Source organism: Haemaphysalis longicornis, unplaced genomic scaffold, assembly GCF_048455015.1.
Source record: "Haemaphysalis longicornis isolate Haplotype H1 unplaced genomic scaffold, Haemaphysalis longicornis Haplotype H1 scaffold_1, whole genome shotgun sequence".
Classification (NCBI taxonomy): domain Eukaryota; kingdom Metazoa; phylum Arthropoda; class Arachnida; order Ixodida; family Ixodidae; genus Haemaphysalis; species Haemaphysalis longicornis.
Window position 1 is genome coordinate 197,619,891 of NW_027526203.1, and position 27,428 is coordinate 197,647,318.

At 45.3% G+C, this 27,428-nt stretch overlaps 1 protein-coding gene across 1 annotated transcript in view; it reads right to left on the minus strand.

The window, feature by feature from the left end:
- Window positions 1-5,347: 5,347 nt before the first annotated feature.
- Window positions 5,348-27,428, minus strand: part of LOC144141085 (ER degradation-enhancing alpha-mannosidase-like protein 3) — a 76,406-nt gene continuing 54,325 nt past the window's right edge. The window contains exons 18-21 of the mRNA XM_077672610.1: window positions 18,402-18,631; window positions 17,044-17,089; window positions 14,673-14,852; window positions 5,348-11,484 (exon numbers count right to left, since the gene is read on the minus strand). Of these exons, the coding sequence (XP_077528736.1) occupies window positions 11,039-11,484; window positions 14,673-14,852; window positions 17,044-17,089; window positions 18,402-18,631 (902 nt within the window). The 3' untranslated portion in view covers window positions 5,348-11,038. The remainder of the gene's footprint in view (window positions 11,485-14,672; window positions 14,853-17,043; window positions 17,090-18,401; window positions 18,632-27,428) is intronic.

The window sequence follows — 27,428 nt, forward strand, 5'->3', positions numbered from 1 at the left end:
TGCTCAGAAAATATTATTAGCTAACAGGTAGATACTAAAACATAAGGAATGCAATCCTGAAAAAAAGATTTTAAGTCTCAATTATTACCGAGTTTACAGTAAATTGAGGTCGTGTCCATAACATAGAAACTGAGAAATAATAATAAAAAAAAAACGAAAAATCTTTTTTTAGAGTTAAAGGCCAACTGCACTTAAATTTCACCTCGGCCAAATTTACTGTGAATGTGCAGTACCTACCACCAGACCAGTTGGGACATTACTGGCAGCCCCGTGACATGCTTTTTAATAAGTTATAAATGTTCAAAATAGCTCCGTCGCAGGTGACGCTGCACCTGCCCGGGAAACGCGCTAGCGGCCATAAAGCGGAAGTGACAATGCGGCCGGCTGGGTGCTTTTTCCTTCGGCCAGCCAGGAGAACCGGCTGAGCTCTGATTGGTGCTTTTCTCCAAGGTCTGCTGCGAGAGGGAAGCGTTGAGCGCAGGTTTCCTCCAGCAGGCTGGCCTGGGCCGGCTGCAACGTCACTTCAGCTTGGCCGTAATGGCCGCGCTCTTCTCAGTTTCTGTATCGAAATTGCCCATCTTTTGTGGCCGTTTGCGCTGTAGATACGCATATTTCAGCTGTCATATTTTGTATCGGAGTCTTTTTAGGCAGACTATACAAAAATAAGGTTTTCAGGAGGTCACAATTTTCAGTGCAGTTGGCCTTTAATATAAAAAAATCTACTCCTAGGGTTGCTTGCCTTATAAAATTAAGCTCCATTCTCAAAAAAAAAAAAAAAAAAGTGCCCTAGGTCCCGATATAATAGCACAGAAGACGTTCAAGGTAGCCAAAAACGATTTTCTGAGAAAACAAGAAAAGGTTAGGAATGTAGGCGAAAACGGCATCTAGAGGACTTCGGAGTGCGAGAGCTGGATAAACATTCATGACTGGGCTGTAACATTTTGCAAACATTTTCTTTAGAACTTGTAGGTTATAAATAAAAATAATACATAAAATTGATTTCTTAATGATTTTTTTTAGTCTGAAAATCAGTATCTCAGCGCAAAATATGGAGGAGAAGAAAGACACTTGCAAGCAGTGCAAATGAGCCTTTCCCCTTTGCTTAAAGATTTATTTTGACCACCTCGACCACGTTGGCATAGCACAGCAGAGCAGGTATCCAGTGCTGACAACATTTCTTTTAAACCTCAAAACACCGTCTTTAATGCTATTTACAATAAATTACAGAGCACATGGCATGATAAATTTGCACATGACATGTTTCTGAGCAAAAAACCATGCCCACACAGGCTGGAAGCAATAAAAATAGGAGAAAATTCGCACGGCGTAAATTTAGGTAGACATATGTCGGACGGAATGACTGGCTCTTTGTTTGTTTTATGTTGTTTTTATGGCGAGATTCATTGTCTTTTTTTATTATTTTTGATAAGACCAGAGATTCTAATTTTTTAAAATACTCTTTTTTTTGTGAAGTGGCATTATATAAGAAGTACACTTCTGTTTGCGTTAAACGCTTCTTCCAAAAGTGCTTACGGGGGTGTTTTCTTAAATCCAACAAGAAAAGCACAGCATTGCCACAGCTGTCTTTGATACCATTTCATTTGTTTCAGATGCACTGCAGAACCTCTCTGATACGTTTGTGGTAGCTGCACTATTTTCTTTACACCACACAGCAAAAGTACAACGCTGATCAAGCATCCACAGGCTTCCACATACAGCAATCCTGTGTGATGCATGTAGTGTGCAACTTAAAATGTTCTTGTAGGCATGTTGCACTTTGAGCACTAAGAAAATCACAGCTACTGCTGCAAAGACAGATGGTGAACTTGAGAAATAAATAGAACAGCCTTGGTCGTACCTGACAAAATTGTATTAAGCGCCTGCATGGCCAGAGCATTGCCCAACGACAAGCCTGTTTTAATTTTGCATCCACACAAGGAAAGTCAAAAGAGCCCCAGGCTCTGGTACAATGTTTACTCTTGCATTAAAAATGTATGGGTGATCCAGGAGCCTAACACATATTTTTGTGACCTGCCTGATTGCTGATTTGATGCCTATTGCTGAAAAAAAATTTATTCCTGGCAAATTGCCCATACCCGTAGGCAATCCTAACAATGAGACCAATCCCTTACTGGTCCTTCAAGAAGGTAAAAATTTGGGCTGATTGGTACATATTCAAAGACAGCAAAATAGCGCAAAGGACAGGACAAGGAAGAACAACAGGACGCAACGCTGACTAACAACAAAATGCTTTATTTCCGTGAACGGTTTATAAAGGCACGAAGAAAGCCCTCATGTACCAACAAACACGCTAAAAAATTTGCTTAGTGCTGTATAAATGCTGTCCATGAAATCCCTTTTTCCTGTAAACGATGTTACGTAGGACATACAGGGCAATGTATTTAATGACTGCCTGCGCTAACACGCAAACACACTAAAAGGCGTTCCTAACAGTCATCTTTTGGCTCACTGTAAAAACTGCAGATGCAAACCTCTGTACAAGAAGTGTAATACCCCTGTCACATGGGCAATTTCAATTGTGATTGAAGTGAATCGCAATCGAGTTTTCGAGTGCACTCGATGCACTGCCACTGCTACACGGCACGTTTCATTCGCGATCGAGAAGATGCACCGGTTGCACTCGTGTATGCCAGATGGCACTAAAAATGTACTTGCGGCTGACGTCTGGTAACTTTGCACGGTCGCAGGTATATGTAACTATGTAAATGTTACCGCACACTTATTTGGGTCAAGTTGTTTGACACAATTTGTGGCGTTAGTTGAAATTGTCACCTTCTGTGCCATCACTGAGTGGGGACGAGAGCATCGCTGCTTTCGTTCGATCGCGCTTGGAAGCCTCGATCGTGCTTGTGGAACCAGGATTGAGTTCGAGTGGGATCGGGCTCGATCACAATTGAAACTGCCGTGTAGCAGCGCCCGATCCGGATAGAGCTCGATCCGGATCGACTCAATTGCGATTGAAAGTGCCCGTGTGGCAGGGGTATGAAATAATCAAAACATACAAGAACTAATGTACTTGTGAAATTTGCGAGGCCCACTGCATTTACAAACGCGGTGACACTAGTGTGAGCGCTCCATCATTGGCCCTACTATCAAAAGAAATAAGATATCTGTCCGATTCCCACGCCTTGTAAAGTTTGCGAGCTTTGGTTTGTTTGTGTCCCCCCTCCCTTTTCTTCATGCCTTTATATACCGTTCATGGAAATAAAGCATTTGGTTGTTAGTCAGCACGTCGTCCTGTTGCTCTTCCTTGTCCCGTCCTTTGCGCTGTTTTGCTGCCCTTACTGGTCACCACTGGCTGGCCTAATATGAAGTGTGCACCCCATTACATTAACATGCATTCTCCCACGCCACGGAGTGAATGTGACCCAGTGCTGTGCCAGGCCACCGTCATTTCGGCCATGTGAAGAGCGGTGGTAGAGAAACGTCGCAAGTGCGGACAATCACCAAGCAGGAGTGACACGTACAGAGATGCGTCTCTCTTTCCCAATAGCTAGATGTGCTTGTGCCACTTGCCAGCACCTGCTGGCCCAAATTCCCACTCTGCCCCTACACCCATGCCCACTACACACACGAGTTCAGCTGTTGGCATTGTCTCTAGCTGAATTTTGGATGCATGCAGTTTAATTTGTGGCAACTTATGCCCGTAATTGAAATTTACTGCACTGTGTGCCTGCAGCAATACTGCAGCATATGGCACACACCTCTGGAGTAAGACACATACCGTATTTTCGCGCGTATAACCCGCCCCTGCATATAATCCTCCCCCTCACTTTCAGCCCGCCGGAAAATAAAAAAAAATCCTCGCGTATTGCCCGCGCATTTAATACAGGAAAGGCTGCACCAAGCTACTGTTCAAGCAATACATCACATACAACTATGTAGACAGAAAAAGCGTATAGTTAACAAGTATGCAAGGTGAAAGTCACAATTCACTCAGTGTCACTGCTCTCGCTTGAGCTATCATTTGAGCTGCAGTCCTCACTGCTGTACACAAGGTCATCTTCACGGCACAACGTGCATTGCCGTGAAGCTGCACTAAAGAAAAAAACCCGCGTATTATCCGCACCCCTACTTTGCCACTGAAATTTTTGCATTTTCAGTGCGGGTTATACGCGCGAAAATACGGTACCATGTGCAACAGCTCTCCCACAAGAATCATCCGAATTTCTACACTTTTTCCTTTCTTTGCTGGCCCAGAACAATACCCCTCAAATGATTTTGTACTAACCGCGAACACGTGAAAGTTTTCAAAATAATCAACAAACAAGTCCCATTGGTCATTGGCTCTGATCTGGCTAACAGTGAGTGCACTTTGCAGATAAGTATTTCTATCTTGCTGTTTTTTTATTCTTGAGGTCTTTTGAAATGCGTATTAGAGGGGTTCTTTTCCAGCTTGTAGTGCTCCTATTATTAATACCGTATTTTCATGTGTATAACCCGCCCCTGCATATAACCCGCACTCCCACTTTCAGCCCGCCAGAAAAGAAAGAAAAAAAAAATTCCCGCATATTGCCCATACATTTGATACAGGAAAGGCTGCACCAAAGCTGCTACTGCTCTAGCAACACACAGTTTTCTGTCTACATAGTAATGTAGACAGAAAAAGTGTATATTTAGCAAGTAGAATACACTCACTGCAAGGCGAAAGCCACAATTCACTGTGTCGCTGCTCTCGCTAGAACTTGGAAGGCTTAGTCGGTGTTACGGTGTAGGAGCTTCACGGCACGACGTGCATTGCTGTGAAGCTGCACTAAAGGAAAAACCCCACGTATTATCTGCAACCCTACTTTGCCAGTGAAATTTTCAAATTTTTGGTGCTGGTTATACGTGCAAAAATACGGTATTGTATGAAACCATAAGAACAGTGACCAAATGTGGGACACAAGAGGTTTACACTTTTAGTAAAAACGTCTATTGCAGATTTCCTGCAATAAACAATGGAGCAGGTCCCCACCCCTTCCCCCCAGAAAAAACTTCGTTAACTTGAAACAGCTTGTGGCACTTATCAGCTATAAATGAAACGTGGTTACCCCTTACATTCCAGAGCAAGCCTCTTTAAATTTCTGTGTATCTGACTTAAAACTTCATTCCCGATTAGATATTCCCCCCCCTCCCCCCCTTTCAATAGTTCCCAATATGAAAGAGCAGCCACAGAAGCATAGTGAAAAGTTCTCAATGTGTTAAATAAAGCATGGAGGCATGGGTTGATGTTAGGCTTCCGAAAGAGTGTTGTTGACTGGCAGTGCCATCATGAATTCCCAGAACTCTTCTGGTTTCCCAGCACAATGTGCCACAACAAAGTTCCCTGCACAACCACAACAGGTCGGAGGAAAGCAAGATCAGAAATTTAATCCTGGAAACCCATAAAAAACACATTTCCAGCAGTGCTCAGCACAAGCAGCTGAGAACTGTTCAGTTTCCCAAGCTGCTGCACTAGGCAAGCACGTATTCAACACATTCACATGTTCAACAGGGTTTAGTAGAAATTTCTCAATGCTGGACACCTTTGCCGGCACACTGCGCAACAAAGTTACCATGCCAGCAACGTTAATGATGCCAGGCAACCCTTAAAAATCTCTTTCATTCCTCTAGGCAAAAACCAAGTGCTTCAGTGAGGCAAGCAGTGTGCACAAAAACAATGACAGCACCATAGTTTGCAACAAGCAACACACTTTTCTCTCACCATGTACACACTCGTTTTATAAAAGGTTGTCTGCAACATTTGAGCAACGTGCAAACATCACAGACTCACAGCCTGCATATTTATAGCATATGTATAATGTGCGATTTACTGTTCCATGCTCTGAAGTGCCTCTAAAAATACCTAACAGCCTAGGAGCATGCACAGTTCCACGCTCATCACGGAAAGTTTTACACAGAACGCTTCTCCAAGCTCTGTTGCCCCTTTCGTGCAAATCACAAATCACACCGTCTAGCAGGTATCAAAGGTCGGCACTCGTTCAACAACACTCCAATATAGCAAAATAAATACTGAGAGAGAAAGAACTTCACCACCACCGCAACCATCGATCAAGACATGAACATACTGCCTTTCCAACGTAAACTAATGCATATTGCTCAACTTGAATGCAAAAGGTGACTGTTCCCTTGGACTACATTTCTTAATTGGCCCTACATCCTGTTTGCAATGCTATTGCAGTGCAGCCTGCGATGAAAGTAAGCTCTAAATAAATTTCTGAATACAATCAATTGTTGCAACAGTTTTGATGAGTTAGAGAACCAGTGATGCCAAACTATTCCTGTCACGGATAGGGCGATGTGCTGCTGAGCACAAGGTCACAGGTTTGGTTACCTGCCAACATGGCTGCTCTACTAAAAACAGAACAACCCAGTGTACGAGACGTCAACGCATGTTAAAAGCTGGTAAGAATTATTTGCAGCCCTCCACTACAGCCCTCATCACTGGCAGGGAGCGCGACCACAGGCGGTGCTGAAAAAAGCGCTCAGGTGACACCAGCTAAGGGACTCTTGCATTTGTCGTCTGCTTTACTCGGTATTGCTTTCACAGTTGTTTCTTGGCGTTCGATTGACATGTGATGCTTGACCGCACCGGTTTTATGTGGGCTTAACTTTTTAGCGCAATATAAGGCTTCAAGTTGCATAAAAACGCTCCAGGTGTGCTTTGCTATATGGTTGTTTTACTTTTACCCATCCAGGGGAAGCATCCCCTGCTTGGCAAGATCGCAGGGATGCTATCTATAAAGGGCGGAAATACTCCTTGAATTTGTTTAGGGTACTTCAAGCCTTCAACGCCGTAAGCGTGTCACAATTGCACAAATTTACAGAGCTGGTTTATTACGCTAATGACGGCTACGATTGAAATTCGGGAACGAAAGCTGCCTCCGAGTACTCTGGACATTTGCATTGTTCCATGATGACACAGCAAAAACTTCCTCCAAGTGCTTACATATGCATAAGCAACGATGTTTGTAAGTTTCAGGTAGGAAGTCAATGCTATGCAGCCAACCAGAAATATCTACACTAACCTTCTGTGAGTTTCTGGAACATCCCTACACCTCAAACTAAGACTTTGATAATGGTACTAAAAAATAAAAAAAATGTTGGGCACAAAGTAAGACTCATCTGTGAAACAAACAAAAAAAAACAGCTGTTTTATTTCCTGCTGTGCAATGCGACTGCTGGAGCCCACTGCTTGGTGCACAGGATTATACGCTGTTGAGTCTTCTATATAGCATGGCAAAAACACCTAAAGTGAAACTTACTCAGTGTAAATCCTCATTAGCCAGCATTGGACTTGGCAAATAAGCTAGCAAAGACGAGTTACACAGGTATGCTGCTGATTAATTTGTTGCAGGGTACAGCTCGAGGGTATTTAGAGGTGCCAGAAGCTCATACTATAATTTAACCAAAGCTAAATCGCTTTTCAGTGCACTCCAGCATCAAAACAGGCATGGCCGAGCACAGAAACTGCAGCCCCACTGAATCAAGAGTAGCAGACGACAACGGCGCGAGTCCAGCAGCTGACGTCAAGCCAGGGGGAGCCACCAACAAATATCTTAAGGCAGTAGGTCAGGTGTCGCTTCGGCATGCAAAACCCAAATTTTAACTTTTTATGCCAAAATAAAAGCAAGTGCTTAGAGTTAATTAAACATGATGGCTGGCCAAGCATACTGAAAGCAAGAAAACAACGTTGTTTTGCCACCATACTAAGCAGAAGTAATGACATGTAGATTTATTAATATCTTCCTCATCTCACATGACTTTTTGTACTTCTGTTATTATCTGATTATTTGCTCCACATTTATATTTCCTTTTTCATATCATATCCTCTCGTTCCCCATTTTTTTGCCCCTTTCGAACAGTGCAGTTGCCTGAAACTTGTTACTCCTAGTAATTGAATTAGTGCAGCATACAGCTGTCATTTATATTGTTATAACCACATAATAACGGACAGAAAAGGGCCCTAGAAATTTTACTGAAACACTGGAAATTCCTCCTGCATTGTTGTGTAACCCCGTTAAACTGGCTGAAATTGTCACGGACAGAGAAAAAAAATTTAGGGGGGGGGGGGGGGCAGGGGGTGGCATGGCAAAACAACACACGAATTGGCAGAGAAGAGACCCCAGTAATAGATATGCAAGTCAGAGCACACGCCACTGCACCAAGGTGTCTGGGTATGAATAATCACTAAGGGCACCCAACTTTTTGCTATTTTCTGGTACACCCCAAAGACGGCACAAAGTGGGATGAAACAAGGAAAGAAAGAAGAGCCCTGCCTGAGCTTTTCTTGGGTTCCACAAGGATCAATGGGCTAACTGTGCGTCTGGGAGGGGGCTCCACTGAGTTACCTTGAAGTCGAGGATTTCCTTGATCTTGGAGGGTAAATCTACGGAGGGGGTCTGTTGCTGCAATACCCAAGAGGAGTAAAAATATGCAACGACTGTTACACAAAACATTTTGACTGGCCCATCGTAAGCAACAACCCAAAAATCTTCCTCTAGTTCTTGCCATTCTCATTGAAGGAATGTTCCGTAAAAGTGGTTCCTCAGCCTTGACACATTTTTATATCGAAATACTATTTTATTTACGGGTCTCCGTTGTACCATTTTCTTAACGCTGCAACTAATGACTTTTGGTAAGCGGTGATATGGCTGTTAGCTGTAACTGGCCAGGATGGGCATAGCAATTAACCTGTGACATCTGCACTCTCAATCGGAGTTGTAAACTTCAGCTCCCAGCAGAGCTTCGGAGCAACAGTGCCATGACAGAAGTCTGGGCGACATTTGTCTGCCGCGTGGCAGCACTCACTATATGATGAGACAGAGCTGCTTTGCAAAAGCATGACTGCAACGCAAGACGGGAAGACAACCGATCATGCCTTGGCCTACCAGCACCCATAAAAGTACTCAGTGCCCGACCAACCACCAGAGAAAATCACGTGACAAAAGCACAACAGGGGAAACTGACCAGCGGAACTGTGCACGGGAAACGCCAGGCAGGGCCAACTTTTTAGCTTTTCAATCTGAAGTACCAAAAGCCATAGTCCCTGGTCACAATACACAAAGCGAACACTGCCTCCCACAACAGTGGCAGGAACAGAAGTATCTACATGTTTAATCATACCAAACACACGCACACACTCACATGCCTGGTGGAGGAGAAAGCAGTAAGAAAAACTTGTCTCCAGAATCTCTTGTGCAAGTTGATGTGTAACAGTTTCATTCACAGCTGTCCTGCATTACACGTCCTTACATCACATGCCACACAAACATTTCTACAGGCAAGTACTACACCAGTGGAGCAGCCCCAGCTCCTGCCATAAAAGCGAAGACACTGCGCGTGCACACACAGATGCAGACGCACGCACAAACAAGAAGAAAAAGGAAGATTTGCATTTAAAAACAGTGCTGCCACATACGTCATACCTCAGATATGTGTCTCTGGTACCATTTATTTTTATTTTTTGCAATGACGACAACTTCTCGTTAGAGGAAGCCTCAGACAATGCGTCCATAGTAAAGTTTTCATTTAAAAATGACTTAGTACTTCACTTGCACCGTGAGTAACGCGGAACACGTTGTGAACAGTCAGTTAAAAAGTGCTTGTCGCCTCAAAGATGATGCACGAACACGAGAGCTACTTCGTTTTATGTATTTCTCTGCAATGGGCGACCATCTGCACGTAACACTGGCCCCATGTAACCTCTTGTTTCAAAACAATTGCAGCTGGCACACAAGACAAACACTTGCCGATACAGCCCTTCAAAACAACACACAGTGCTTTGTGTGCTTTGATGGCTCCTGACATATGGCAAGTTTCCTGAAGTACATTTTATGGTACATAAAAAAGAGCTAAAAAGCTAAAAAACAGCACAAAGAAGTATTCTATGCAAGCACTGCTGTACTAAGGCAGTGTCTTGGAAACTTGGCTGATTTGACTATCCAATCACATTTCTTGAGGTCTTGTGCATATACAATTTTTAAACTTAAACAAGAAGAAAAAAGACAACTTGTATCGCGTTAAAATTTCGCACTACAAAAACTCAGCATCCTATTCATTTTTTCTCACTGGCTGTGGCCTAGTGAGCGGTGGCTGCCATGGCTACAAATGGGCAAGAGCACTTGATATATATTGACATTAGAGGGAACATGGCGCGAAGTGCTTCATGTTACAATGAATTTCTTGCTGTACAATTTTGGTACTGCAAGTTTTTCAGCAGCTGCTTCTAATGGGGACATATTTTTAACACAACTTCACGAACTCTAATCCTGCGACTACTTGAAAATGCCAACCTAATGCCACAAAAGGAAAATTTACTTGAGGTTTCCTAGCAAAGAAAAAGGGTTTGGAGCACATCACGTGTAACCCAGAGTACAGCTATAGCTATATTAACATCAGATGAGACTTCAGGAGGGCTCTTGCCTGTCCAATGTAAGCAGGCTGCAATGCTACAGCAATCAAAAAAGAAGGAATGTACTGGCCAATCATGATTCAAAATCAAAGCCGAATGCCTGCCAAGCTTGAATCCAAAGACGTGGAACCCCGATGTCATAGGCCTCGTGTAGGAACCACCTTATGAGCGACTAATTCTCCCTGCACAGTTGAAGCAGCACCCATAGCACAAATTTCTGATGGATGTTCCTACTAGACCTCCATTTACCAGGCCCTAATAAGACTCTGGGATCACGTAAGCAACGTAGCTTCACCATGCTGGGTGCTTTGCATTTTGCTCCAGGCCCCCACCCAAGTGTCCTCGATATTTCCCATCAAATGACACTCGCCTAAAATGGCTGATTAACACAAGCTGCCACCACTGTAGTTACAACAGCGTCACCTGTGCTCACTAGGCCTCAACCAAGGGTGTGTGCAAGCTAATCATGAGCCGCTACGTTCAATAAAAGGCCATCCCGTAAAGCCCGCCTTGACAGGATGCACATTCCAGTTACCCGTTGATGGAGCAGCGGTGGGAATCCGGAGGGCGAAAGGAAATGCACTTTCTGGCAGGATCGTCTCGGTGAGATAGCTCCCATGGTCATCGGGACGCCTTTGAGGTGTCACCGCAGTCGTCTCGAGTGATGAACGAGACAAACGCCTCTGCGCTGGACAGCGGGTTGGGTGAGGACGTTGTGGGCGCAAGCGGCGAGGTGCACAGCCCCCCCGGGCGCTTTGGCTGCGCCCCGGCGGCGAGGCTCTCCAGGCGCTCCAGGAGGCTGCGGACGTCCATCTCGAACAGTTTGTGCTGGCTGAGCAACTTGCCGAGCATGCGACGCACGGTGGCCCCTTTCTCGAGCAGCTCACTCGTCTCACCCTGGAGCCGACCCAGGGCATCCAGGCGGCGCAAAATTTGCACCTTGCGCAGCAGTTCGGCTTCAGCCGCAGATGGCGTGCCTTCCGACTGCGGCACCGATGCTTTCGGGCTGTCACTGTGGGAGGTTTGGTTGGCAGCGTCGTCGGCAGCTTCGCCTTCACTGGAGGAGGCTGCATGCAGAGGTGCGGCATGCTCAGTGAAGAAAAACAAATTACGAGGACACCCAGGCACCCTTTACGATGTAGTGAATGTGAAAGCGTTAGCACCCAATTGCCAAACCAGTCCTCTCATTGTCACGCACTAGTGTTTAAGTGCCAAATGGGTCCTCCAATTATCAACATCCTTTCCCTTTCGCATCTTTTTCTCTCTTAGCGCTGTTATGGTCACCCATCACATTCACATCACTGAGCAAAGAACCCATTTAGTGGGAGCATAGTTTGCTACTTGCCTAACTGCTGCTTACGCATTTAGCGTGCCCAATTTCACCATGCAGGCCCTCAGTACATATCTCTAGGTCTAGAAACACATGTTTCTCAGTCGAGGGCCCCTGCGCATGAATCAGCTCGAGCCATCCAAGCAGTGGTGGCATGGGGAATGCGTGCTCGCCTTGCATTCTGGAGGCCCCGGGTCCTATTCCCACCCAGACCAAATTTATCCAATTCAATTGAATTATTTTACTTTCTTTGCAGGAGCTATCATGAGAAATTAGGCGTCAGTGTGGGCCAATGACCATTTTGCGTGTTTGGTCATGACGATGCCAAACTTTCGACCTCGGGAGTTAACTAATGCTTGCACATGAAAACAAGTGCTACGTTCTGTCTACACAGATGGCACCAGCTCTTCGGATGGGGTGAGCAAATATTTGAAAATTTGAGCACCCTGTCAAACGGTTAGTTATTCAATTTTAAACTCGGTTTTCCTTTTCCAGGTAATTGAGTTTATGTAGTATTGTAACATTACCTATATAATAAAGGAATAAAAGTTGTCTCTGCAACAGGACACGCCACATTTTTTGGTGGGGTAGCTTTTCCACATGACACTGCAGCTGTGCAAAATAAGTGTATGCTAACTGTGGTGTACGTTAACTGATGTGGAATGCTACTTGCACAAAAGTTACAGTACACTGAAAAGTAGTCGCCAGTCAATGTAGTGGCACAAGTGAAAAACTGAAAGCCTGGTGATCATGTTTGCAATAAAGCACCTGGTCAGACCAGGCACTAGCACAACTAACAAGCACCACTTTGTAGTGCTTGTAGGGATAACAACCATTCAAAGCTACCATATACACAAAACCAACCCCCGCATAAACACCACCCCCGTGTTGTGTACTGAGAAAAAAGAAAGTACAACCTTGAATATTACCCACACCACTGACACGCAATGCAACATTTCAATCTTCATTTTAAAAGAAAGATTATTGCACAATTGTTGTGGTTACTCAGAAACAAACGTACATGCAGTTATCCATCTCCTTTTCTTTACCCCCACACATAAAGAGTGCATTGCTGTGGGGAGGAAAACGTGGCCAGAAAACCATATAGCTGTATGGCATGGCACATCTACCAAGCTGATAACTTGCATGTAGTTGCTGGGTTGTCAGAAGCTTCCCTTTTGCTTGTGCCAGGAGTGGCACCTGTTATGCCATCCTTTTCGCACGGCACTATAGCATGCGACTTATACCTGCCGCAGTGGCTCAGTGGTTAAAGTGTTGTGGTCAGCAGCGCAAGGACATGGGTTCGATCTCATCTGCGGTGGCCGCTTTTCAGGTGGAGGCAAAAATGCGGAACCGCCCAAGTGAAAAGATTCCGGTGCACATTAGAAATCCCCAGGTGGTCAAAATTAATCCGAAACAGCAATGAAGGCTGGTGATAATGCATACATTATAGTGTAGCCCACATTGCGGTGAAGCTGAAGTTGGGGCAAAATTCACACATTACCTGCACTGCAACTTAACTCTTGACTACAGTGTATTGGTGCGGGTTATACGCACAAAAATACAATACTCTCTGTATTCAAAACATGTTGAAAACGGTTTGCTGAAGGGCCAGTTGGTAGATTGTACTACGAAGAAAAACGGTGCAAAAGACTAGACCAAATAAGAAACCACACAAAACATCACCTGTTTTGTGTGGTTTTTTACTTTGTTCAGTCTTTAGTGCCGTTTTTCTTCGTACTACAATGTTGAGAACCCACACTTTCTTGTGATAATATCTGCAAAAAGTTTTGCCCCACTATACGTTGCCACATTGTCTTAGTCTTTCACAAAGATTATCATTTTTCGTAGCATTTTTTTTTATTGAGGTGCACTAGCATGCAAACACATAAGTGCACAAGGTCCTAAGTCCCCAAGTGATCTTTCAATATGTCAGTGAACGAACGCTCATGCAAATGAAATCCCATCTGTTGGTTTGTGTACAGCCATCAGGAAAAGAGGCCAATTAAAAGGGGAGGAAACGGCCCTCTCAGTGGGCCAGAATGTGGCCCTGCACAGTGTTGTCACTCGGCCATCCCGGCCATTTGTGCATTCTGACAGTCACATTTACGTTCTGTATATCCAAAAGCAACAATGGACTTCCATGAGTGGTACAATCCTGAACAAAAGTGTCGACGAAAGAATGTTGAGGCTATGTGACAGATGCGCCGCTGAAATGGGTGAGCAAAGCGATGCTGTTTTGTGATGCCTAGGCACAAAGATTCCTTTCAAACCTTTCATCGGTGTCTGATAATTTCATGCAAGAACAAAAGCACAAATGGGCAAAAACGGAGATAAACTAATGCTGATGCCTTATTGTTGCATAAATCCCACTGATTGCCCTTACAATTTTCTTTCTACAGCTATGCTGCTCCCATTAAGTAAGGATGTTCCCATTTCAAACTATTCGATTGAATTCGCAATCAGTTTTTATCATTTGTATTCAGTTATCAAGCAAAAATTTGGTATTTGTGCACCTCTACTCTTTGCTGATACCCTTCCAGGCAGTTCCTGAATGTAGCCCCTGCTGATGATGATTGATTGTGGGGGTTTAACGTGCCGACGCAACGAAGGTGATGAGAAGTGCCGTGGCCGAGGGCTCCGCATTAATTTTGACCCCCTGGGGATTTTTAACGTGCGGTGAGGATTTTTAACGTGCGGTGAAATCTTGTACACACGGGCGTTTTTGCTTTTCGCCTCCACCAGAAAAGCGGATGCCGCGGCCAGGGTAGCCCCTGCTATCTGCCGTTACACTATGGCTGCACCAGTGCAGCAGGTGGGTGCAGACAGTGCGAATTGCGCTCAAGCAGCCAAGTGCTGCCTGCACTAATTCAGCAGCACCACAGGGCGAGAGTAGCTGCAGCTGCCCAGTGGGCCACCACTCACAGGAGATGACACTGAGGTCGGACAGAGTGACCACGAGGCTCGGGTGCTCCTTGAAGGCATTGAGAAGGAGCTGACCATCCTCGGTGAAGAGGAACACGAGCGGGATGGTGACGTCGTCTGTGCCGTCACCCGACATGGCAAACACGGGGGACTGCCGGGCATTCGTGCCGGCCTGGTTGTCTGAGAGGCAAAACGCATGCACAAGCATTATTGCGGCCACATTCGGAAAACTTTTCCGCAGGTTTTCACCATTGAAGCCACTCATTCAAAGAAGAGCATAGGAATGGAGGATGCTCATTATCGATTTTGGTGCTCTGTTATGCCACAATACAACTGTACGGCACATCCCCGCTATCCCCCCTAAAATTATAACATGACTGGCACTAACACAACTCTATCATTACGCTGGGTTTCGTTTACCTTTCATAATTAGGCAGTTCACAGAGAAGCTGTAAAAGTTGCAGTACTGTCTACTGTCCATGCATGGGCTTCTTTCTACAGGAGGGAAACTGACAGTCCCACGTTTGTCTGCTAGGATAAAACTCTAGTCCTTCCAAGTTTCATCCAGCTAATAAACTAAGTAGGCTCAACTGCAAATTACAAATAAACGTGCTCCTCTGGTCAATTGTGTTTTGTTTCGTGCACACACTTGGCTTTGCTGTTCAACCACGTACACATCATGGGTAGGGGATGAATTTGGGAGTGCAATGAAAGCTTCAGTGGCATTCCACCTTCCCAGAATGGGTTGGCCCTCAATTTTTTGCTCACATTCACATTGCACTCCTGGAATGCTTGCGTCCCTTGCTTATTAGCTAGCATGCCAGGTCATTTTGCACAATAAATTATTAGCTTCTTAGTGCAAACATTTCACATTCTAGTGAACGCTTAGTAGCTAAGAAATGAGGAATGGCAGGATTAGTGGCAATGAGAAATTAAGAACACTGACTCTGTGAAAGACCGCGATTTAGAGTTCGAATTCCCAATATTTGAATTCACAAATAACTCGAAGCATTGCAAATTATCAGTTTTTGGGACATTCAAGAAAGTTCAGAAATTCTCCTTAACTCACCACAGGTTAACGAGCCTGAGCTGCTGGATGTAAGTCACACTGACTTGGACTGAGAAAGCTTTCATACAAACTGTGCCAACACAACCCCCCAGTTTTTATTTACCCACAAGCACAGGTGTTGTCACGTTTAGGGCCACCATACAGAAACAAGGTAGCCGCTAAACTATGCTCCAGCTGGCAAGGTGGCAAAGTGTGTGCTTGTTATCTGATCGGAAAAACTTAACCTGGTGTGTGACCTTTGCATCAAGTTACAGGGTGCAGCAGGTTACAGGCCAGCTCCCCAGCGGTGGCCCGGAGAACAGTGGGAAAGAGAAAGGGGTGCAATATGAGCGGCCTTCATCACGCAAAAAAGTGACTGACTTCTGTGGGACCTTTTTTTTTTGTTGTTGTTGTTGTTATGTCTGGTTTGAGTCAAGTGGAAGATCTTTCAAAAGGGAAAAAGCACAGAGCGGGGCAACTAGGGAAAAAGTAAAAATTACACCTTCCACAGGGACAACCTCATGAGTTCATTGTGTCACTTTGTTCAATGGCATTCACCATCCTGGCTGCTCATGGCACAATCACACACTTAGAGAGACAATAACGGCTCAATAAATTTTTATTTCATCCGAAAGATCACAGCTTAATTAGATCGTTCAGCTTTTATTCCAAGACAAATGGTGTTCTAGTTGGTTAGAAATAAATAATTACATGGATATGGTTGTGTACAACCTGCCCTCTTGTATAACACATGTACCCCACTTTTATACACAGAAGTTTGAAAAAAAAAAGGGGGGGGGGGGATGGAGGGGATGGAGGGAGGTTGTTAAGGTCCCCAAAAACACAAGTTTTGCCAATCCCTGAGGGCCTAGTCCCACAATATGCTGCAAGACGGTGCCAGCTATTTTTTGTCATTTTCCGTACGTTATCATGATCACCATTGTGAGATGTGACACTTTTGCAGTTTCTGTCTACCGTTTTTTACACTAACTTGCCAACACCATAAGCGGCAGCTTCTGAAAATGAGAATTTTGTTTATTTGCCAAGTATATCAAGTGAGGCACTTGTTTTGCTGTTTGAGACTCTCTGACAATTCAGTTATGAAGATTTCAAATAACTATGGATATTCAAACATTGGCTTCTACACTATATTAGGGCCAACCAAATTTGTAGGTCAAACAAACGAAGTCAGTGATCACTAAGAAAGTCTAGAAATTAACTGTTGGACAGAAGTTGCCACACTATTAATTTATCTAACAAATGTTTTACTCTCTACTGATGTCCTTGGAACATGTGAAATGCAGAGAAAAAGCTTAGGCTCACCTAGGACTATGCCTCCAACAGCCCCAAATGCTTGAATTTTTCTTGCCTGAAAACAGAAAGAGCAGCATAAGCAAAGCACCAAACAGGAACAAAATCCAGCTACAAAAGTAGAAGGCCTGTCAAGGAAGCAATTTAAAAAAAATTCAAAATTAGGTTTTCATAACGTTTTCATAATGTGTTTACTGTAGTTGAAAAAAAGGAAACATTACTGGAATGGCTAACGGCTGATCTAACCTCACGAATCCAATAATGTAAAACAAGGAAACTGAACGCTTCCTGTTTCCCACTCCTGAAAGGGGCTTTTTTGCCAAGAGATAGGTAAGATGTAAAACTGAAACGCATTGTTTAATTTAACTCCCAAGTTTTTACAGTTCACAGCGCTTGCAGTGTTTACAGTGACAACGTTCCCATGTTTTGTTGGATAAGCCTGGTATGCACAAGACAAAAAGCTCATTGATGCAACGGTGCCCAACGCGTCTTTTTAATCGGTCAATTGAAGGCGGTAATCTTATCTATTACCCAGTGAATTCAGTAAGCGTCGTGAAATTCTGTGGCTTAATTTAAATGTTTTATTACTTTGTAGGAGCATTATAGTAGAATTTGGTTATACTGAACCTGCATATAGTGATGACATGTACATGGTTAACTTCTGACACCGTGAGAGTTTGAAGACCCCGCGTAGTGTCACTGTAGCGTGGCTTTACTGTACTATACTTATTTCCACTACAAGTGTGCGCTATGCACAGAAGAACGGAACCCAGACACATTGATTTAAAGGGGACTAAAATATATGGATGACTGAATATACAAAATTGCTTTGAAGTAAGCTCTAATACAAACACCCATGCAGCCCCTGGTATGTCTCTGATATTCTGGCAAAATACAAAGAATAGTACAGCAAAGGCATGGAACGAAAACAAGTGGAAGCTGAAAGCTCTCATCAGGATGCCGATGGTGTTGCCATTCCTGGTGCAATTTTAATTAAGTAAATGCTGTCTGCTTGGAAATGCTGCTAGGAAATGCTGTCTGCTATCCGCGGCTGACACTGAAACTGAACAAGGAGGGCCGAACGCAGAACGTCACCTACCAAGACCACTTTTGACAAAAGTGAAGGAACGTAAAATTGGCATCCAGTAATAACAGGCATCACCAACTACATAGCGTGCAGGTAGGTGCCAGAGTATCAAATCACGTTGGCAAGCCATCCTCAGTATTGCAAGTAAGCACACTACAGGCTACATGTCCCAGCAGAATTTTCTCCACACATGCTGCGTCGGCAATGCAGCCAAACCATTTCCGGGAACACCTCCGCCCACAACCCCCTGCCCCCTCGACGATTTCAACAAGGGGCCACTCACTTTCTCAACGAACATGCACTCGCCCCGCTCCATGATGACAATCTTGCCCCTGAGCTCGTGGCCGTTGCGCAGCTCCCCACAGCCCCGAATGGGGTCGAGCAGAATCAGTGGGGCGCGCACTTCGTTGGCCGCTTTGCCCAGGTCCTTGCCAAACTGGGCAGGCCCCGCCTGCAGCACCATGCGCATCTTGGTCGACGGCAGAGTGAACGATACCGACCGCACCTGCTGCTCTGCACGGGGAAGAGGAGAGGCCACAAGGGGGGTCCGTGAATGCGGTGCACAGCACGTCCATGCAGCATGGACACTCAAAGAACGGTAGCTCCTACATGTCAGCACGTGAAGTTGTTGAGGCGCACGAAACATGACTGGCATTTTATTTATTTATTTCCAAATTCCATTTTTGATTACAGCTTTTTGCTGTAAAACTAGAATCAGAAGAATTTTATATCAGCTGCATCAGTGAAAATAAGAAGAGATTTAGGATTTCCTTTTGAAAACATGATATCAAGTCACACGTGGCACTACAATTATGCTGAACCATGAGACTATGCAGGACTGAAACCGTAAGAAGTGCACTTAGTGATCGGGTACAACGTAAAAAATCAAATCATCTTTCATTTTAGCATCCTGTAAAATAACAGGTGCACGAATATCAAATTTCTTGCTAAGAGTCATGTGCAAAAAATAAAAACTACAGCAGACTCCCATTACGATGAACTCGATTGGGCCAAATTTTCGTTTGTTTGGTTTTCCAGACTCAATGCAAGAAAAGTCCACTTGAGATGAACCGCCTCACACGTACTCTTCAGTTAAGACGAACATTTGCAGAAACCGCCACTGCTGATGCTTGGCAGGGCTTCATGTAACCAAAGGGAAAGGTAAAAGAAAGGAAAACAAAACGAAAGGGAAGGAACAAAATGCACCAACAGTGCGAGGCAAATCCGTGTCTCTGGACCATGAGATGAGACAGCTAAGACCCGCGAATAAAGCCGCCACCTCTGCCAGTGGTGAAGGAAAATAAATAAATAAATAAATAAAAAAGAATCAAGGAGTATCGCAGCTGGTCACGCACACACCGGCCTCTCTTTCTCTCTCTCGCGCGTGCACGCACGCGCACGCACAGAGAGAGAGAGAGAGAGAGAGAGAGAGAGAGAGAGAGAGAGAGAGGGGGGGGGGGGGTGGAAGCAAAAAGAACGTGATGAAGGAGACTCCTATTTGCGAACAGAGCAACTCCTGACCAATGCCGTCCCTTAGTAGGAGCACGTGAGCTCGCGTCACCGCCACCTACTGAGTTACCGCCACCACTGCTATTGGCCACGGAGTCAGTGAGTCAACCCTTTGTGTTTGCTTCACAAGGGGAGTTTTGTGCTATGCCTAGCAAGCCAGGCATTCAGTGAAAGCATATTGCACTTTCCCACTTCTGTTAGACAAACTTCTGATAAAACGAACAAGTTTGCATGGTCCCTTCAAGTTTGTTCTAACGGGAGTCTACTGCAACTGTGAATCAAGTCAAATATTCTTGAATAAAAATATCCTCATCTTAATGTGCAATGCACATGGAGCTTCTAAACACAGCTAAGAAAAAGATAACTAGGGTCAGGACTTTACCCATCATTGTGTTCACGTACTAGAGCTTTATACAATGAACGGTACAAAAAATTATGGAGAAAAAAAATAAAAAATAAAAAATAGAAGGTGACAAAAAGGTAGCAAACAAATAAAATAAAAAACTTGGCAGGAATTGTCATTAAGAAATGAAAGTGCCATGTTTCACATACAAGGGAGTATTCCCGGCAAATTGCTCTCCCTCCAAGTCACTGTGAAATGGTGCTTGCTAGTCATGCTATGTTAAAGGAGCCATGAAGACAAAATACAAGTTGGGTTTATTAGAAAGACTGCTTAGTCCCGATAACAATGATACCAATATCATCGCAATCTTCAAACAAATAACGGAGATATGAAAGAGAACGTGTGAAGCAGTCGCGACCCCCTAGCCAATTTCCCGCAACTTTTCTAAGACGTCTGTAATGGGGCCTCTAGTTCCATTTGACCGCATCACTTGAACGCTAACGTGCAGTTAACGCACTGAAAATTATGTTTTATTGTTGGCCCGTGTGACGTCATTCTTGCTCATAACACGTCACTGTGGCGCAAATACTTCTTGCTTTTTTTCGTTAAAAAAACATCTTTTGTGGCTGTAATGAAGCTGAGTGAGATACTGAATCCTAGTTCTTTCAAATTAAACGAAGTTGTATTTTCTCTTCATGACTCCTTTAAGAGCGGAGTGACCATGACTATCTTATTTAAGCTGGGCCATCAACCTTGGCAAAATTTCGCAGCGCCATCCTTTCATTTCGGCGGTGACGATAGAGATGTTCCCGCCCCTCCCCCTCTCATGGGTGAGCGATGCTACCATTAATCACGGGTATATGTCCAAAATTGGCAATCTGTTTCATCTGAGCCTTTAAAGACTCTCCCTTTAGATGTGCGACCCCATCAGTGCCGATGGAGTAAATTTCAAATGCTGCATGCACTGCAAACCTGTTCGCGTGTCGGGTGGCTGAGACTGGCCCTCAGGCTTGGGAAAACCCAGGAAATCCGGGGAAGTCTGACAGCCTAAACGCTGCACATCTTTTTTTTTTTTGTTGTTGTACAGAGCTTCCTTCACCTTGCCCTGTAAATAAGCGCTAATGCTTCGTTCGAGCTCCTTTATCGGTCTCGGCTGGTCACTGCTTGCCCCGGCAACTTGACTTGGACTCAACCTATGCAACTGCAACACCTCGTGACTGGTAGGACCACCTACCTCACTGCAAAGATGCCCAGCAGCAACTCGAAATTACTCACTCATGCCAATATTGACAAAAATACTTATTTTGACTTTTTTTCAACTTTAAATGCAAAAACAGCAGTGTTCCACTTGGCCAACATATTTCACAATCAGCATACACCCGTTCTGTGCAAGGGTTACATAAGTTAGGCACTTTTGCACAGATGCGGCATGGCGTGAATAGGTAAGCCCTCCGTATACATGTGCCATGCGGTGAAGATTGAAAGTGTTATTTGCAGCAAAGCCAACTTTTACACCTTTTCTTTTTTTAATTTCTTGAATATTTTAGAACACAAGAAAACTGTAATTGTTTGAATTCTAAAAACTAAGAATCAAGTTCAACAGTAAATGCAATTAGGAAAATATTTGAATTTTCAAATATTTGTACACCTCTATTAAAATAAATATCTCCTAATTTATGTGGTTAATTTTTTTGTGTTCTTCCCTTTCCTTTAACAGTCAACAAACCCAGGGGAATTTTTTTTTTTTTCAGCAGGCATTCCCTAAAACATGCCTAGTGAAATTCCACAAGTTTTGTAGTCTTAGCATGTGTAAAAACTGGATATTGATGACTTAATGTCTGCCACCGAAGAACTTCCTCCCTTTCAAGGCTTTTCTGAAAGGGGCCCCACAACACTACATCAACTGAAGCCATTGTAGCAGCATCATCATCATCACCATGGCTGCACCCATCACCATCATCACCTGCGCTCTGTCATCATCATTACTTTGCATCCGGTTTAAGGAGGAGGATGAGCTATGTGCAGGAAATGCATCTGGCCCCTGTTGCGGCAAGACATCCGGTGCCATCTCTCTTGCCTGTCTAGTGCTCCACAACTGGTGGTTCCCGATGTGATTCGATTGGTACTGCATGTCACCCAGCCAAAAGTGGTGCCATGGCTGACGACGACCAGACCGAACCTTCGCTGCTGACTACGTCTGCCTCCACGCCCCAGCTGTCGTCATACTGGGATCAGAATCCCACTACCGGGTTCCATCAGGTGAAGTGCTGCTTTGAACTGGCGATGATCACGCTGCAGTTGATGATGTACCACCCCATCATGGCATCTCTTCTCACTGCCATGGCGAGTGAAATCGTCGACACTGCAGCTGCTTTCAGCACTGGTCGGTCTCCCAGCAAGATCATACAACCAGCTGCCATGTCCAAGTGCTTGAGTAGCGGCAAATGCTGTCTATGGAGGAGCTCAGCGAGTGATGCCCGAGTCAATTGTTGTGACACATGCAGCAATTCCTTGGCCCTCATGCACGCATCATGGACAACGCCTCGGTGTGAAAACTTTTTCCTCAGCAGCTGCCAGAACTTGCAGATAATTTGGCAGCTGCCTCCAGAACAAACTTGAATGCACTTGCCACCCTGGCTGACAAGGTTACGGAGGATGTGGCCACATCACATCAAGTTGCCTCTATCAACACATCTTCCTCTTCGTGCACCCACACTACCATTCAGAGATCTGTCCTGACCGGTGCGAGCCAACTGTGCGACTGCCTAGACCAGATACTTGCAGCCAGAACTAGCAGGGCAACTTGACATTGTGTGGGCACTGGACATCACCGCTTGTCCTCTCACCATCAATCACCTTCAACCGAATGTTCCAGGCATAACTCTCTGGGAGCAGGTGTCTGTGATTACTGCCGCAGCTTCGGCAACCGGGCTTGCCACTGTCCGGGCTTGCGACAGCGACCAGTGGTACAGGCCTCGGTGAGCGTCACCTTTTCTATGTCGTCGACCATACAATGAGGCAGAAGTTCCTAGTCAATATGGGAGCCCAGGTCAGCATCTTGCCCGCTACACGGTCAGAGTGCTCATCCACCCCAATTACGTACCCCCAAGCTGTCAGCAATACTACGATCCCCGTGTACAAGCAGCGCTCCCTCACACTGAACCTTGGACTCCACAGAGCGTTATGATGGATTTCCATGGTGGCTAATGTTACCTGCGCGATCATCAGAACCAGTTTTCGCACGCATCATGGTTTCCTTGTTGATGCCAAGTGGCAAAGTTTCCTCGAAGCAACCACATTCCTTTCCATCTGAGGCATTGCTACAGCAGCGACTACAGCTGTGGTACGTTCTATTGCCACTGTTGCCAAAAAGCGATTCGCGGCATTGCTGTGAAAGTTTCCAGCATCGAAATCACCTCCAGACTAGAATAACCCTGTCAAGCATCAAGTTTGACACCACATATCCCCCCCCCGTCTTCTTTTTGCCCTGACAGCTGGCCCCCAGCAGAGGGAGGTGTTGCCCATGAAGAATTTGATCAAGTTGGAGCAAGAAGCTGGGCATCGCCACTACACACGGTCCCCAAGAAATCAGAAGAGTGGTAGACGTGTGGGGGCTATCACACCAGGACTGTTCCCGACCAATATCTGTTCTTCCACCTTTAGGACTTCACGGCTTCCCTGCACGGTAGCATGATTTCTTTTTTTAATACCCCTTTTTCGGGCGTATCATCAAATTCCAGTCGCCAAAGACGACCCGAAAACAGCTACTTCGACTCCATTTAATCTTTCTGAATTTGTCCGCAGCAACTATGCAATGCAGTGCAGTCGTTCCAGAGATTCATCGACAGCATGACGTGTGGGCTACCCTTTGCTACGTTGATATCCTCGTAGCCAGTTCATCCTTGAAAGAAGTCCTGCTGCATCTTCGTCCCTTCTCGGTACACAGCTGTGCGCACATGGCATCATCATCGGTGTTACCAAAAGTGAGCTCGTAATGTCGTCCCTCGAGTTCCTTGGAAACCATCTCGAATCCACTCGCACCAGACCTCTCTCCACAAAAGTCAGTGCCATCAGAGATTTCCCAAAGCCCCCCTTAGTGACAAAGCTTCTGCAGTTCTTCAACTTGGTAAATTTTTAGCGCCATTTTATTGAGAACTGCGACACCCTACTCACACCTTTAGAACCCCTCCTTGCAACTAAACCTGGTGATTCTGCACGCCTCCGGGACCAAGCTGATGAAGAGGCATTCTGCAGCATAAAGAGTGCCCTAGCGAACATTGCCCTCTTGGTCCAGCCAAACAAAAGCGGATGACACCCCATTCACGCTGATGACCGATGCGTCCAGTACCAAGGTTGGTGCCATGCTCCAGGAATGGCTCAATCACAGCTGGCAGCCTCACTGCTCCAAAAACAGGGCACAGTGTGTTCAGCGAAGAGCCGCTCGCCACCTATCTCACTGTGCACCCCTGCTGTCATCTTCAAGGTACGACTACACACCCTTTATATGCTCCCTTTATTCCCTTTATACGCCTTGAGAGGTACGAGAACTGACGTTTTTGCCAAAGTTCACGACAGACATTCGGTACATCAGGGGTGCAACTACAAGCGTGCCGCTAACATCCCCGCAAACACTCTTGGTCATATGGACACAGTCGTGTCATTGCCGTCCAATCAGCCCCTTGATCTTTTGACATACACCAGCCTTCAGGCTGAGGACTCAAAGCTGGCCCACTATCATGCATCTTCAACATCCTTGAAACTCAAGGAGGTCAACTTTGATGGGGTGACTGCCGTGTGCAGCCTGTCCACTTCAGTTTCTCGTCCATTCATCCCAGTGTATCTGTACAGGCCAATCTTCCACCCGTTGTACAGCATGGCCCATGCTGGTGTTCATGCCACCCAGCAACTTGCATTTCACCCTTGCCAACGAGCCAAGGCAATGCACTATCTGGTTACTCCAGATCAACCCTTCCTTTTGACTAGCAAACATTTTGTGGTGGTCCCCTTCGACATCACTGGACCGCTGCCAACCAGCCAAGGTTTCACTACTTGACAGGTACATCCCATTGCCCAAGGTGACGCCAATCCCTGACATCATGGCTGCCACAGTTACTTGCGTTTCATGGTATGGCTGTTCTACCACCACCATGGCCACCAGTCCCAATCATCCTCACTTTCTAGGCTGTTTTGCCTGCTTGGGATGACTTGCCTCCACACAGCTGCCTACACCCCCAAACCAACAGGCTGGCAGAACATCTTTACTACCACCTCAAAGTAGCCCTTACAGCACCCGAGATGCCATTTGAGTGGGTGCAAGCATTCCGCTGACTCTTCTGGTTATTCAATGTGTCATGAAGATCAACTCATCCCGTTCTACTGCAGAACTCGTTTATGGTTCGACATCCGGCTCCCTGGTCATTTCTCTGATCTGCTAGCACAGTCATTACCTGCCAGTGACTATGTGCAAAGACTATGCATGCTTTTCCGGCAACTCCAGCCTATGCACACACGACCTTCCCAGCCGAGAGAGGTTTACATCACTTCAGACGTCCACAATGCCACCCACGATTATGTGTGCAACGACATTGTTCGCAGGCTCCTCCAACCTCACTACAAAGAACCTTTTTGGGTACTCGAGTGGCACTCTTCAATGTACACCGTTTGTCAAAATTTTCTAAGCCAATACTAAGCCTTCTGGACCACAAAGAATTCAAGGAATAAGCTTTACCTTTAAATGTGATAAAATTATTTTATGACAGTAAGAAATAAATGTTTTCTCTAGGTTTCAGCTTCGCTGGGGGTGTAAGCTTGTATATCGAATTTTTTACAGCCTGCACAGTTTCGGCTTGGCCTAGAAAATTTTGGCAAGGACTGTACCTCGTGCAAATATGGCCACACTGAGACCATTGCCCTTGAGAGGCCTGCTTACTTGGCTAATGCAGCTTTTGACCCTCCATAAGAACCTTCACCTACAGGCACTATGAAATTTTCTGATTTGCAGCCTAGAGGTTGACACGTTTATGAACACTGTCATCTGTCAGGATCACCACACACACCACACTTGCATGATTGTAAAGTGCAGGCAACTTTACTCGCAAAAATTTGAAAAAATAATTCGGCACCGATTCTATTGCGCAGATGCAAAGAAAACGTGCCAGAAGACATTTTATTTGACGCACACAACTGTGGCTCAGTTCCCCTTGCTGATGTCAAGTAAAATTACCTTGCATTTGAAGGATGTGCTTCATAGTGAAACTTTTTCGGTGGTGCTTTTGTTTTACGCTTTACGCTAAAAACTTTGGTCGATATTGATTCCTTACTACCTAATAAGCCTTCCGTAACTCCTCTTCTGCTATTAACTGAGCTTATATTTTCTACAAGCATTGCTGGTCGCACACGAATATGCAGTTTGCAACTCTGGGAAATGAATTGTCGCCAAAGCGAACGGACGGAGCATCACAAGCCGAAATATGGATCGCATGTGTTAAGCTGCATGAACTTCGTGGACCTTACTATGTTTATTACACTCCAGCAACTAACAGAACAAAGCCGCATTCATTATGGCACTATTGTTGTCGGAGTGCAGTTTTAACTTCTTGATCGATTCCAGACGACCGATCGGTCGGCGGCGGCGTCTTCAGTCAGCGAGCCAGTCACACAACACGAACTTTCATCGGCCGACGTGTTCGTGTCGACGTTGGCGTCGTCTGACCAGGCGGTTGCCAACTCGGAAGTTGGCGTCGCCGTCGTGTCATCGTTGTGTCGGCCTAGCCAATGCGCCTTAACGGGAAGCGTGAAAATAGAGTAAAAAAAGATAAATATGGACGAACATGATAGCGTTAGGCGTGCTGCAGGAAGAACTAATTAACCAAAGGCGCTGCGGCGACCCATCGACGCTGAGCAGCGACGCTTCTCTTCGCCGGAAGTGAGCGTCCAATTGTAACATTTCTGCCTCATGACGTGCATGGGAGAGTCAATGACGCACACAGAAGATGATAGCGGAGCCCAAAAACATGCAGGAAAGGGTGGGAATGTGACAACAAACTTTGCAATGAAAGTATGAGCTTTCCGCTGCACGTAAAAACGTTATACTTTGCACAGACGACGTTGGCTACCCAACCTAACGATTATGCTAGTTCATTTAGTGTACTCAAAACGCCTTTCAGGGCCCCTTTAATGCTTTTTAGTCAGCAGTTTGTGCATGTAAAAACAGATTCAAAAGTTGGCATATGCAAATGAAACTTGGAACAGCCAAGTTTCGAAATACCCGGAAAAAAATGAGAGAAGTTATCTCATACTCGAAATTTGGGGACCTTCCCTTGCCAATTTTCCTCTCCCCTCTGCCCACCATGAACGCCCACACATGTGCAGAGCAGTGCGCCACGTCACTCAAGCTAACGCAGCCTCCCCCATCCAGTGCTTCCAGACAACTCAGCGTAGGGCAGTGCAGTGCAAAAC